Genomic DNA, 15,386 nt, shown 5'->3' with positions numbered 1-15,386 from the left:
TGGAGTCTAATCCCTAAATACTTTGCACATTTATTTCCAAAATTGTTAAATAAATAATTGTTCATTCTTAATTAAGTCTCTCCTGATTGAAATAATTTGTAAGGGCAGAAGTTTGCTCTTGTCTTATCTTTTAATAATTTTGCCATTTATTGGAGAGTAGACGAAAGTTGTTAAACTAACAGGTCTGCCTGCAATAAAAAAGGTGAGATTAGTTTGTCAATGAGTGTGTTAACATGAACACTAATATGTAGCTCACACAAAAGTTCAGACAGGAAGACTATAGTCTGCATTCTGGCTTTATTCTTCATTCTCATACTAAGTTGCAAAGCCTATACTGCTCATTCATTTTCATGTAGTCATCAGCTGTACACGTCACCTGTACACATCACCTGGTCAAATCTATCCAATAACAATGCTCCACTCCCTCATCGTTAGCCTATCATATTGCTGCTGTCTTTTAGATATGGATTTCTCTTTCTCCAGTGAACTCATGCCATCGTTACATGCGATCCTCCAACTCCCGATCATCACCAACTCTACCCTATCAGCCTTAGATGACATCATCATCCATCTTCAGGTTAACCCCAGTCTTTGTTTTTTAATCAGCTTCTTTATTCCGTCAGCCTCAGATGACATCATCGGCCAACAACGCCACCACCAGCGTCAGGGGACAGATTTAGCTTCCGCTCAGTACAGACATCCTTTCATCACCCTATCTCCCTGTAGAGTTCAAGTGTCAAAGACTCCCTGATAATCATTTTGTATAATAATCACTTGTATGTAAAATAAATACAATAATAAATAAACATTTAATTAATTTTCTAGTCTCCCCTTATTGAAATATTGGTTGTTAGTTTTGTTATTCTATTGGTCCTATTCAGGATTTGGCATCATTTCAAAGGACATATAAAACCTCACACCACTGCCTTTATCAACACAGTATTCAGATGACTGATACGTTGCCTGCAGGTGTGTTTTCATTTCTCATTTTCTCAGCCATGAAGTTCATTACATTACATCAGATTACAGTGAGAGTAGTTCTTTTCAGTAAATTTAAACCTCAAAGGTTAAGATTTGTTTATTTTTCCTCTCATCCTTTCAGATAAATCACTCCTCGGCCCCTGCACTGTGTTCACTTCCCCCCACCATCACAGTCCTTACAGTACCACTCCCATGACAGCCTTTATACTGTGTGCTCAGCATGCACAGAGGATGAGCACGCCTGCCTGCTTCACCCCTGAGACTAAATTCAATCTGACAGCTGGACTGAGTAGCTGCTACTCCAGATGTTCTGTACATGTCTGACCAGCAAATTCCTAGTTGTCGACAATGCTTTCAAGGACTACTCATCTCAAGCTTTGCTCCAGTGGATCCCTTGTTTCTGTGGATTTAGTCTCAGTTTGTGTATGTGCAGGTTTCCTAAAAAGTGAGGGGTCTGGTATAGAGTGACACCCCTCAGTGTTCTGTAACTGCACATTGCCTCGGTCTCAAACTAGGAACTTAGCTCTCTGAACCTTTTAAACATTAATAATTGACTGATGTTCTCTGCCCTTCAGCTGGAGTGTGTACACATTAAATGTTGATGTTCTCCATAGAAGTACGACAGAAAGACCAATGTGTACAAAAAAATGTCATGCAAAAACAACTCTTCTGTTTTGTTTGTTTGTTTTTAATATGCCTTTATCTTGAGGTAAATTGCCACTGTCTGACTCGTGTTCTTCTAACTAGCTGTTATGTAGTGTGATGTGAAAAAAAAAAGTTTAACTGTCAACTGATGAAACTCAACCTCCCCATGAAGATGTTCGGTGCTAAGGTGGAAAGCTCCAGAACAGCGGCTTAATATAACTTTGAGTCTGATGTTTTTAGCCTGCATGGGAGCGTGACCCTTCAAGTTCCCATGAAATCAAAATAGATTTTTAGGGGTTTTTTTAAGCACACATCTCAGATTTATTCAACAATGACAAGATGCGTAAGAGTTTGAATTTCGGTTGATTACTTAAAAAAAAAACTGCTGTATATTCTTAACAGAGTCATTCAACAAGTCTCTCTTGTGCTGGCATAACCGGGTCGGCCTGCTCTAGTCTTCTCTCTTTGTTTCTCTGTCTGTAACTTTATGTTTTTGCTGCTGACTGTCTTGGTCAGGTCTCCCTGGAAAACTAGATTCTTAATATGAATGGGACCAACCTGGTTACATAAAGGTTCAATAATGTAAAAAATAAAATAACAATTGCATATTACCAGTTTTTAATTTAAAAAAGCAAAAAGCTGCATATATACACTGGAAGCATAACTGTAGCAGCATGATCATGAAGGCATGTTTGTCTTTACTACATACACAGATATCAACTCTACTTTTCTATTTTGGTTTCCACCAAATCCTGAACAAAATATATAATCAGTTACCAGCTAGTTGCCAACTAGTTGCTAACATTGTCCATTTTATTTTAGTACTACAATATTTTTAGAATTACTTAAAGCGATGTAGATAGGGTGATGAAAACCAAACCGTCATTGGCGGCTGGAGAGTCAAAACAATTAGCCAAAAGACACTAAAGTGCTCCACAGAGTATAAAGACCTGCAGATTCTGATGCTCATAAGACAATTAAGATGGTTTTAGCCAATTCAAATTTGACATGGATGGCAAAGTTACAAAGTAGTAGAACCATTATATCATAGTAAGCAGATTTGGCTTGATTTTCTGCATGAAAGGTAGATCTTCCTGCTGACGACCTGCTGCTATGGACCCCCCTCCTGACTCCTACTGCTACAACTATTAAGATCAACCTTACAGTTATTATCATTGATATGAATATTAAATTGAATCTTAGAGCTGCTCAACTCCAACTTCTATAATTAACACAATCAGTACTCCATGTTTCATCATCTTTACAGTTGCTCATGTTAAAATTAGACTGATCAGTCGATTATCATACTCGGCTTTTACTGCTAATACTACACATACTTTTACAAATATTACTGACATTGTAGCTATAAATCTATGTTATTCATTGTTGTGGTTATTGTTGATCTGTTTGTCTATATCCTTCCCCTTCTTTCTGCATAACTTTCTAAGCCCAACACCGTTTCGGCAGGTGACTGTTCAACACGAGTCTGGTTCTGCTCGAGGTTTCTGTCTCTAAGAGGAAGTTTTTTCCTGCCACTGTAACTTTGCTAAATGTTGGTTAGTGCTCATGATGTATTAATGGTGGGTCAAGGCATTGGATGATATCAGGTGACTTAATAAAAGCAAGAAAGTCTGTATGAGTACATGGTTGGTATGCACAGATGGTTAGGTCAAACAAACAGGACTTCTGTTGATGAAGATTTGTGATACTGTATTATCAAAACCTTTGAAACAGCCACTGAAACAATCAATGTGTAACGAACCAACTTTTTTTAATAGAAATTTTAAATAGAGCAGATCATACTTATGCTTTGAGTTGTTATATACAGGGACTGAACATCAGTCCACCATGAGCAAGCATTTGGCAATATTGGAAGAAAATAAACTTTCTTTAACTGGGAAAAACCTTGGGCAGAACAAGACTCATGGGGAACATCTGTCTGCCGGGGCTTGATGGGCCAAAAAAGTGGGAAAGATGGAGATGCAGAAAGAGCGAGATTGAGACCTACAGAAAGCCTTACACACAACACAAAAGTGAACAAAAAATACACAAACTAAGAGTAGAAGAGTTAGAACAAAAATGACAAATTTTAGCATTAACAACTATGAAAAGGATAAAAAGTTGTACTGATGATAATACCTCTAGCAGTTGAAGTTGGGCAGACTGTAGTCGGCAATGATCCACAACAGCCGAGATGAGGGAGCACAAACACTATTGTAAGGTTAACCGTTAGTAACATGCATTCAATGAAGAAAATAATAAACTTAAGGATTAGGGTTAGGGTAAGAAGAAGTGGTGTTGAATGTAACTGATATTTATGAGTAAACATCCCTTGATTAAAAGGTCATGTGATATGTGATCTTCATATAACACCTTCAACTAAGTTCATTATGTAAAATATATTCACAAATATAAACATAACCATCAAATTTAATGAGGTACAAAATAAGGCTACGGTATAAATTCCCTGTTGAATCACTTCAACCTGGGGACACTGATTTGACTTCTTATTGAGATACGCTATACTAGAAATCCAACAAGAATCATCTAAAAAGAGATAAAGCTTATGAACTTTCTTTGACCCTACCATAAATATTCATTATTAATTACAGTCATACTCCATAGGGAGCTGCCTGACTTTTTCATTTCACCTTTATTCAGCCTGAGAGCACGCTTTTCTCATCTTCTGTCCACAATCATTAAAGCCTTCAAAGCGGCAATGGCATACACAAATGTTAAAATTGAAAAACAGCACAGAGCCTGTATCAACATGTGTCCGCCATGTATCTTTTGCACATAGTCCTGTGTAAGATATTTCAAGCACACAGTGACACACCACACAGCTTCACAGAATCACTGTATGATGATGTATTCATGACTTCCCTCCCTCTGTTCTCCTCATTTATAAATCTATACTGCCATCCAACGCATGTACCTAGCATGTTTATTTTAATTAGAGTTTTTTAAAACATGACAAGCTGTAAGTGAGAGATAATTATAGGAAATGTGTGATTATTGAATCAGAAACTGGTTTATTTTATGCATTTTGGAGTGTAACATTCTGATCTCCATTTCCCTTTTTTATTAGTGGTAAGGCAGCAGACAATTTATTTTCAAACAGGGTTTGTCAGAGTTAAATTCCCGCACTCTAACACACACACCCACACTTGTGCGCACACACACACAAGAGCAAGAGACGGAGAGAGAGGGAGGCTTAGAGCTGCTGTGGAGTTAGCCAAGGAGCTCTTTGAAATATTTAAATGCTGCAAGCGTTTTTAATGTGAGATTGATGGAATAGGGTCAGCGTTGGAGCGACTATAGCCATCTCAGAGAGGACTTCACACCCAGCAAATACCGTATGATGACGTCCAACATTTTCACCAAGAACATACTGATATCCCGGGTAACCAGCATTGTATGACAAGCCTCATAACATGTGTTGGTTTGTATGTGACACTGACTGGATGTAAAGAAAAGAAGTATACCTTTTCACAATGGAGGTGGGAAGTAACTGCCTTCTAGTAGTAAGGAGGAGCCAGTTAAGAAAACTAACTCCTTTAACAAAACATGGTCTCCGTCTGTGTCTTTCCAGCACTTGAATATAAAAAAATATAAAAATATATTTCCATGTTATGTCTCTGACATTCTCTGACATTAATGTAGCGATGAGTTGAGAAATAAGGTGGCAACCAAGACACTCCAAAAGTACATCCCAAATATCACTTAGGAAGGTTTTGTTTCCCCTTGTGCATTATTTTCTTAAATTATGCAATATTATATACAGAAAAAAACAGATGCACATAATGTAGAAAAAAAAAAAGTAAACTTGTTTAATTTTATAGTTATTTGCAGTAAGATTCCTTTAGTATGATTTCAGGTCACACTGAAATGATCTATTCCTTGAACAAACACATGAATATCTTTAGCCATCTTTTTTATTTTCTTGTATTGTTTCATGGTGTGGATTTGCCCCTTGGCAGAGATGATCCACTCCAAGAAAAGAAAGAAGCAGTAAATATAAATCTGCTACACTAAACGTTGCATGTATATTTGCTCAGCATTGGTGGAGGCTTCATGAAAACTACCAGATTTATGCCCGTCCCTTAGACGGGGGAGATGATGCCAGAAAAAGATTCATTAATAATGTAGCAAGAGGCTGGAGCCTCAGCACTTAACATGACGAAAAAACCTACAGCTTTGGAACAGCAGAGTCGTCTCATAAACTGGAATATGTGGTCTATCAAAGCAGTGCAGGCTAAAACAGGTGTGTTACGATTGATCTAGTTTATTGCACAAACAGGGGATATGACTGTGACTGGATTTAAGAGAGAAGAAAAAGATCAAACGAAGTGAGAAAGTAAGAAGAGCTCATCACTGCAGCTTTAGAGATTTTTCCTCTCATAAGCACAGCTCAGGACTGCCCTCTGTTGGCACAATGATCAAACTGCAGTGATGTTATAGCTGGTTGAGATTATGTAACAAGGGCAAAACATAGTTATTATAACACTTCATTACAAAGATTGTATTATCAATTAGATGCAGATCCAATTTGCTCTTTTTTTTATTCAACTGAACAGTTGTTTGGCTTACATGGCAAACCGTGTTTTGTGTTTCATGTTGTGTTCATGTCCAATTGTTAGAAAGTCTTTGTCTGAAACACCACGAGTTTGAACTTTTACAAAGTAAACACGTTCCAAAAGTAAGGTTTTAAAGCTAATTTCCAAACTCTTATTTAAAAGTTGAATAATAAAAATTAGTTCAGTAATAGATAGCCAACTTAATGTTATACATCTCACAAACAGATCCAAAATGTACCATTCAAAGCTGAGTAGGTCAGGACTATGCAGGACTATAGTACAGTTTGGGCTTTATTTTCTTTGTGAATGGAATTTGAAAATGTGACTGCATGAAGGATGTTGTAGTGAATTATTCATGACAGAACAAGAAAGTATTAAAGATATACAAATGAGTCAACTTGCAATCTGCTTTTTGTTATTCTGCACCTGACTCTTGGAACAACATACAGCATCTTCTTGAGGGAAACCTAATTTTAAACATCCAAACCTCTTTTTTTTTTAACTGTTTTACATATTTATGTTTATTTATTGCATTTGTGCTCGCTTACTCATGTTAGTACATTTTAGACTCTAGTACTTACATATTGTCTTAGGTTCTTAGAAAACCAGAGTTTGTTGAATTTATTGTCATTGTGAATGTGGGTTTCTCCTCAATGATCTTTCGAGTGTAAATAAAGGTTGAATGAATTTATCTAAACTAATCTTGTTTAATGATAATAAAATAAATTATGCAAAATGGTCTGATTTAATATTTTGTCTGTCTCATAGACCACTGCACGATCCTCTACTTTTTACCTAAGTTAAATGTTCCAGTCAGCCTCCAGCATGTAAAAATGGGTTTTAAAATACTCATCATGGTTTTTGTCTCTCTCCATCACTGAATATTATCTCTCACTTTCAGAACTGATTTCAAGACATTACTAAATGTTATGTAAAGGCTGAAATGTTGCTACCTTTCTAGTCCTCCCACCTTGTGAACCTCAGAGCAGCCACTGATCGTTCTTTGAGCGGGTTTCATCCAAGGCTGAAAATGTGATAAGTCTGTTTGCCACTGACATCAAAAGCTAGCCTGAGGGAATGAGTCAATCTAAGTAACTTTCCAAGACACACTTCTATTTACTTTTTTAAAGTCATTGGTATTGTCTTATTGATCTTAATTTTGGCTTCTAGCCTTATTATTGCATTTCAAGTTTCAAGTGTCCTAGTTATTCCTATATTCTTGTCAATGTGAAAACGACAGCAGCTTGATAGAGGGATGAGTAATTCTTCTGAGGTTTTTGACTGCAGACATGTTTTTGCTCTTGTAGGTTTCTAGTGAGTGACAGGAGAGCATAATAGACTAAAATAGCATCAAAGCAATAAGAAGCAGACACCCATAATAGTTTTTATATTAAACAGCCAAACTGGATCAATGAACCACTGCTTTATATACTCTAGATTGACATTTATGTTATGTGGTACTCTTCCACTATCATATTTTATTTGTTGAATTTATGAGTTTATTTTATAATCCTACTTTCATCCTGAATTATTTAACTACGCATTATTAAACTTCTTCTATTTAAGTGTATTTAATTGCAAACCCTGTTTAACCATTCATTGTTTTCCATATTACTTCCCACATTTTATTTCTCTGAGCGTGTAAAATGGGCTCCTAAACAATGGAAATTTAATGAGACTGTATAAAATAAAATAAAATTGACTGCATATAAAATAACCTACTGTACAAAAGCTGTGATTGTCCATGTGGACTGTTGTGAAATAACAGATTGATCATGCTGCCGTTTTCTGAGTAAAAAAATCCATCCATACTGAAATGTTTTATTTTATCAATATACCTGAAATATTTGGAAGAAAAAAAATGTTTTGGATTTATGATGTTATCGATCAAAACAGGCAGATCTGAATGTTTGTTATGACCGATGACAGCATGAAGATACATTTTCAAACTGGGACACAAAATCAAACCAAACTGAATTATTTTTTTTCCATCTGATCCTAAATATAATCTGATATCTAAAACCCAGCTTGTGTTGCAGTCAATTATTTAGTCCTAATGTTTGAAAACCACAATTTATCTTTGCTTAAAACTAAATCTGTAATACAGATCTGTCAACAGAAGAGGTCAGCAGACTCCAACACAACACAAAGAGGCCAAACAATCAGGGAATCAAAAGATAATAATAAAAGGTAAAGCACCATTAATAATTACATGATTAGAGTACCAGCGTTCATTTTTTACCACAATGAGCCAGGAATATTTAGTTTATTATGATCACAATACAAAGTTTGAAACAATTTGAACACTTAGTCTGATAATCTTTCAGACCATGGTATGATATCCCGTATATGTCTGAAGCATGTTTTTGCCTGTTCTGACTGATTGAGCTGATGTATGTTGAGGCAGAGTCAAATCTATCTGTTTTTAATCGTCTAAAGTTCTAAATTTTACAGTATTACTTTAGCCTAATTAATTTAGTCTTAGAAATGTCCGATGTGTTTCGAAATCTATGAACATAAATATGTGAGGGACACACTTTTCAATATAATCTTTAATTATTTAGTAATAACAGTTTAAATTAGACTTGTGACAGGGCTAAAGTAGTAGCCAAAGTGTATGTGCCAAAACTGTAGTTCCTTTAATAGGCACTTGATGTAGCCTCCAAAATCGAGTCCTTCCTAAAACTCATATTTTCATTTCATTTCATTTAACCTTTATTTATTCAAGAAAAATCTTTGAGGGCAAGCTCTCAATTACAATGATGTCGAGAGAACAATTAAAATGAATAGATGACAAAAATAACATAGACAAAATACATAGACTTAAAGACCAGAAGAATAAGCGGCAGAGCAGGCAACTAAAGTTAACAACGTTTACGGTGATGAGCACAGTGATTTGTGATCAGGTTTTTAAATTGACCCATGGTAACCATTGTATTGAGTTTTAATGTGTGTGGTTGACCGTCCTGCTATGTTCAGATGGCTAACAAAAGTAACCTTGTTTACAGCCATTTATAACAGAGGCATTCACGTTTAAATTGGCGTAATGCTTGGAATAAAAATAAAGATGATGAAAACCAAAATGGCGAAAAACACAAAGCCTCACAATAGCAGCACACAAAACAATAGGTTACATCATTGTCTCTACACCCACTCCCTATAGTTTCTACCCACAATAACCCAAAAAGCAAAGAAAACTGGACAAGCCATCCAAAAACATGTGTCAGTTGATCCAAAATCCATCAAAACACAAAACAAAATGAGCAATATTCCAGGAAAAGATCTTTTGAAAGCTGCGTCTAAGCATCCTTATGGTCTTACTATATCAGCAAGCTACATATTTGCACATATTCACTCATTTATTTTAGGACTTACAGTTTATATTAGTATTCTCAGACTCCTCCCTGGGGAAGAAACTTGTCAGCCCTCCCCTTCAGAGGAAGAGTCTCCCTCTTTGTCCTGTCTACATCAGTGGCATTTCAACCTGATGACAAAGCCTTCAACGCGGTAGTTTGACTTGAGATCTGTGATTTTATTTAAATGTGTATGGTTATATTTGCTCCGGTAAGTTTCTTTCTTTCTTATATTTATCTCTTCATTCTGCTTTTGGACCACAGCCTCCATACATGGGGTGCGCGCACCAACCACTGCGCCACCAGCGCCCCTGCTTTTGTGATTTTTAATTCTACTTTCTTCTGATGTCAACTTTATTATATGAATAATCATATGGGTTGTATTGTTTTTGTTAGATTACAGGATTAACTGATTGATGGTTTAGACCCAGTTTAGTTTGTGGTCGCCACACATTTAAAACTAAAAAAAATATTAAGCTCAATGTGGCTGATATAAAATTAATCGGTTATCCCTTTTTGTGAATATTTTACATAAAAACTATGAAGATGAGATGAAATGTCAGATTTGCTTGTAACACCTTCAAATTGAGTCTGACTGTGCAGCTGGGGTAACCCTGCAGTGCACAGTTAGCAGCACTGTTAGTTGTCTTCCGACCTCTCAATTATTCAGGTTTTGTTTTCAAACCAATTATCTATGTTAATAATAATCCTGGTAATTAATTTATATCTATAAATGATGCAGTGCGCTAGACTGATTACAAGTTTGATTGATCAATTGATGTATGACCTTTACTTGCATTCCTTTTCATAGATCTTTGCCATCTGTGCTTTTGCAACATGTGGAGGATACCATGGTCACCTCCAGGCTAAAGTGGACTGTGCAGACAGGAGGAGGAACAATAACCTCAGCATCAACATTGAGTTTGGCTATCCCTTTCGGTAAATAACTTGTTTTTCTTTGAATAACTTCAATCCTTGTTTCAAATCTGCAAACATCCCAAAATTTGACTTTAATAGGGTAAAGGTAGACAAATAACTAATAAATTCATCAATAATTGAAATGGTCAAAAGTTTCTTTATCTACATTTCATTGGATCAATAAATCTTTGAGCATGTCTTGATTAAATCTCACAAAGGATGTGAATTAACAGACTAATTGACGGAGAGTGAAGATTTGCCTGTTCGCTTAAAAATGATGCTTTTAGATCAGTAGGGCATGTCCACAGTGACAGCGAACCTCTCTGCATAATTCAGAAAATTGTCATCCACACAGAAAAAGATGATAGCTGCACAGCTCCACTCTACCATGTTGTTACGGTTGGCAGAGAAAAGATTATCTCTCTAACAGCTCGACCAAATTAAAGACTGGAAGCTGGGCAGATGAGCAGGAAGCCAGTACAATTTGAGTTCTCCTGAGCAAAAAAAACATCTCACTGAATCAATAGACAAAATTGTACTTGGAGTCCCACCATTCAAGACTCCAAGGTGATTTCTTGTGATGGTACAAATCTTTATCATGACATCTTCTTTTGCAGCCTTTAGCTGTAACATGATGTATGCTTATTATGATTCAATGAAGAGCTGAAGAGCAGCAGAAAAAAACTGATTGTTTGTACAAGACTAATATGTAAACATGTAAACCAATTTGCAATACCACAGTATTAATAGCCTGATTGTTTTTTCCCTAAACATTAATATTTAGATTAATATTAATATATACATTTAAATGATTATATGAAAAGCAAAAAAAAAAATCTGAAATCTGCAACAAAGTTTGGACACATCTAAATAAAGTCCTGGTTTAATGAGACAGCATTTACATGTAGAGTGTAAAGTAGCATTTAATAACGATGATGAAAGGTTCAGTGTTTATGTAGCCGTGAACCCTCATGGTAAAGTGATGAAGCAAGGTCGACCGCCCCTGTACCGCTTTAGCCTCACTGTCATTTAAGGCCAAGTGTCTAATTATCAGTTCAGCTGGTGTCTGTTTGTGTAAGTTGTTCAATGCTACCCTACAACTACTGTTGTCACGTATTTATAGTACATAAACACAAGTGTTTTCTAACTGAAATAAAGTATTTTTCAGCTTTTTACATTTTAAACAAATTAAAACATTTGATTACCTACCAAATATGAATTACCAACAGTTTGTGTGTGTATGTGTTCTGAGTTAGCATACGTTTAGGGGACACAGACTTTGTTATGAACTACTGGGGACTTGTTGTCCTTTTGGGTGGAAAACTTGTGTTTCCAAATGGGAAAAGCATATTTTGGTGGGTCAATTGTTAAGGTGAGGATTAGGTTAGGGGTAGGACAATAATGATTAACGTAAATTTACATGATATTAACGTAAATCTATGTTATGTTCCTGTAAGTGAACAAAGAGATGCATGTCTGTGTGAATGTGTTTGTAGATCTATTTTTGTGAGGACCAGTGTGAGTTATTAATATTTGAGTGAGGTCCATTTTGGAAAGTGAAGAAATCAAGGTCAGTACTCACTTTATTTTCACAGTAATAGCCTTTAAATAGTTTTTAAGCTTCATCGAAGATTCAGAAAGATCCTCAAAAAAAGTTAAATAATGACAAAAAAAATGTGTCCACATTAGATTTATCAGCACATTCAAAATGATGAGGCCAAAACAAAATGTTGTTTGTCTTTTTCACACTATAGACAAGCCAAGCGAAGACAATCTGCTTTATGCTGTATCTATCTCTATTTGAAGCCTGGACATTCGAGTTTTAGCCAAAACATTGCTAATGATAGAGCTCTCAAGGTGCCAGTGAACAATAAGCAACTACAGCCATCATCCCTGCACACTAAACCTTTTAACATCCTTTTTTCTATAATTTTTTCATTCCCTAATATCTCCTCCTAGATTAAAAGACGTGCATTTCAAGGCTCCCTTGTGCGAGGGAAGGAGCGTAGAGATTCTATTACTGGATGGCGACTTTTCCTTACCTGCTCAGTTTTTTCTGACTGTTGGAGTGTTTGCTTTTCTGTACTCTCTGCTGGCAACAGTCGTCTATGTCTTCTACCAAAACAAATACCTGAAGAACAACAGAGGCCCGCTTGTGGTCAGTGAGTTTATACCTCCAACACCCATTTATAATTATTATAATACAACTTAAACTGAGACATTTGTGTTAGTACAGTTTATCATAAAACATTAGTGTCTTTTCTCCCTTCATGTATTCTTCTTGCTCTTTTGTCCTTGACAGGATTTTGTTGTTACAATCATCTTCTCCTTTATGTGGCTGATCAGCAGTTGTTGTTGGGCCAAAACTCTTTCTGATATCAAGACAGCCACAAATCCTACACAGGTGCTACTGCTCATCTCAGCCTGCAGATCTCCGGAAAACAAATGTACAGCTACCCAGGAACCTTTCTGGTCACGTCTTAATACATCCGCGGTAAGTATTCAGCAGGAAAAAAAAGCACTGGGGATAGTGAAGGGAAACTGTATTATTTTTGTACCTTTTCTTCTGTCCAGGTTTTTGGCTTTGTCAATGTTCTCCTCTGGGTTGGGAATATCTGGTTTGTCTTCAAAGAGACAGGCTGGTACAAGACAGGTCAGCGATATCCAACCAGGAGCGCTTCTGGGAAACGTTCCAGCGAAATGCGACAGCGGCTCTACAGTGAGAGCAGCTTTGACCTGCCAGAGGAAAGTTCTGGTCCACAACTAACCAGACAAAACAGTTTCAATCTGTCAAAGGGGGATTTTGGTCAGCATGTCTATACCCCAAATAGCTTTGGCCCGTCACAAGTAACTTTGAGCTTACCACAAGCATATCATGGCAAACCAAGGGAGATTAATGTGGCTTCACAAGGGCCGATGATATTTGTCAATGAGATGTGATACTGCAAGAATATTGCTGTACATGGTTAAATCGATGGAAACTTGTTATTGACACAGACCTATTCCATTTATAAATTCACAATTATTTAGCTATAGATACTGCTATGAGGAAAGTACTATTATGGCTTTTCAGTATTGTCTTTTAATGTTCAATTTCTTTTATATCAATGATCCCAGTGGCTGTTAAGTGCATTGCATTGATATGCCCAAAACTCCTACAGCTAGATTGAGTATCCTGTTGAATCAGACAAAATAGTGTTAGATTTACACAAGACTGAATTTGACTTATCAAGTTAGTGCTACATTTATACTTGTATCATTACCTCTAGGCTAAAATTAACACTGATTTTTTAAAACAAAAGTAAGTAGTAATGTCTTGTTCCGCCAAATATATTTTGAATGTAGTTGATTTTGACAAGTATTTTTATGTTTTACTTGTTATTTGAATATCTTTTAATGTATCATGTATCTTGAATTATGTTTGCATGTATGGCTGCTTTGTTTTGTCAGAAATGGCAATAGCAATGCTGTCTGTCTTCACCAGGACACTTTTGAGACTTCAGGTTAAAAACAAAATAAATACAAATAAAAAAGTATTATGATAGTTGGTATAGTAATTTAGTGTCGAGTCGCTGAGAGCCCCTGACGGATTTAAGCCCTTATAATATTAGTGATAGTAATGTCAAATTAAAACCTACAGATAATTTATTTTAAAGTCATACAGATTTGGGAAAGAAGTAGAAATTGCGGCAAAAGCCAGTCCTAATAGCGTTTAATAGCACAACTGTAACTTCCTTGGTTAATTAGCACTGGTATTTGTGGATGAGATGGTATTTGCAAAGAGGCTTATTTGCATATGAAGGGTGCAATTTACCCTGAATTTTAGAAGATTCCCTAATTAACATAGATGCAAATGAGACAGGCGCACTTAGAACGTAATCTGCTTGGCAGGGCAGTTGACGCGTATTTCACTCTTTGTACATGCTTTGTGGATTACACGCTCTCTTTTTCTCTCATTTGCACAGGTTTAGCACCTGCAAAAACTAGGCTATATAGTTTGAATGCAGAGTTGTTCAAGTATAAATAAAGTTAATACTTTTAAGCTGAAGTGGCTCTCAAAAACTTGATATGTATGGTATAACCCCTTTGTGAATTGGTTATTTATTGTGACCTCATGTTGGATTGGTTCTACAGACATGTTTCTTCTTTTTAGTCATTACAAAAGGAATTTAATAAATGTTTTGCTTTGTTGTTATGACTTTAATTTCCATTGTGTTGAAACTGATCTTAATTCACTTGATATTTTATTCTCCTATTTTTTGTTATTGTTACACAATTTTCATTTTTTTTAATCTTTATTTTCTATATCTTTGCCTTTTTTTCTGAAGCTTTATTTATTACATTTTTTGCATTTTTTCTCTTAACTATACAGTATATGTGATGGAAATCTTTTAGAATGATATATCTTCATAATCTGATTGTGTTCTAGCCATAAATATGAAATGTTTGTCATGTATTCTTTCAGATGGATTTCCAAATATTAAAATCAATGGCTGTTTTTTCAAATCTTGAATTAATATGGACTTCAAATGCATAATGAATGATGTATTATTGAATTTAAAAAAATGTTATTAATTGAAGTTGATATCGTGTGATTTTTTGCGTAAATACAAGAATACAATGGAAATTTACTATGCAAGTGTCAATCTAAATTATTTTGTTCAAGAATATGTAATATATCAAAAAGAAGATATACAATTTGGAGAACGTGTGATAATACGTTGTTGTGATCCTGTTAAAATATAATCCACCTTAATCTTTTATATCTATCTATATAGGTTTGTTTACCCCCTGGGTGAAGCCAATTCAGTCCACAAAAAGACATGAAAGCTGTGATGATGATGATTGAATTTTTTTTTGTGTCATGGACACAAAGTGCCCAACCCTCATGGGCTTATAAAACACCAGAGAA

At 35.7% G+C, this 15,386-nt stretch overlaps 1 protein-coding gene across 1 annotated transcript; it reads left to right on the top strand.

The window, feature by feature from the left end:
• Nucleotides 1-9,666: 9,666 nt before the first annotated feature.
• On the top strand, nt 9,667-13,785 carry synprb (synaptoporin b). The gene is made up of 5 exons (XM_061042949.1): nt 9,667-9,767; nt 10,368-10,495; nt 12,434-12,632; nt 12,777-12,968; nt 13,049-13,785. Exons 1-5 carry the CDS (start codon nt 9,744-9,746, stop codon nt 13,412-13,414), a joined length of 909 nt encoding a protein of 302 aa, XP_060898932.1. The 5' UTR covers nt 9,667-9,743; the 3' UTR covers nt 13,415-13,785.
• The last annotated feature ends 1,601 nt before the right edge of the window (nt 13,786-15,386 follow it).

Source organism: Labrus mixtus, chromosome 7 (genome assembly GCF_963584025.1).
Source record: "Labrus mixtus chromosome 7, fLabMix1.1, whole genome shotgun sequence".
In the NCBI taxonomy this organism is placed as follows: Eukaryota; Metazoa; Chordata; class Actinopteri; order Labriformes; family Labridae; genus Labrus; species Labrus mixtus.
The sequence above is the reverse complement of the archived record's forward strand: the minus strand, read 5'-3'. Positions and strand labels throughout refer to the sequence as shown.

Bases quoted from the DNA above. Each gene is read 5' to 3' on its own strand.
- synprb (XM_061042949.1), top strand. From the start codon at position 9,744: ATGTGTATGGTTATATTTGCTCCG. The intron at 10,496-12,433 runs GTAAATAACTTG...ATCTCCTCCTAG, and splicing joins GAGTTTGGCTATCCCTTTCG to ATTAAAAGACGTGCATTTCA. The intron at 12,633-12,776 runs GTCAGTGAGTTT...TGTCCTTGACAG, and splicing joins ACAACAGAGGCCCGCTTGTG to GATTTTGTTGTTACAATCAT.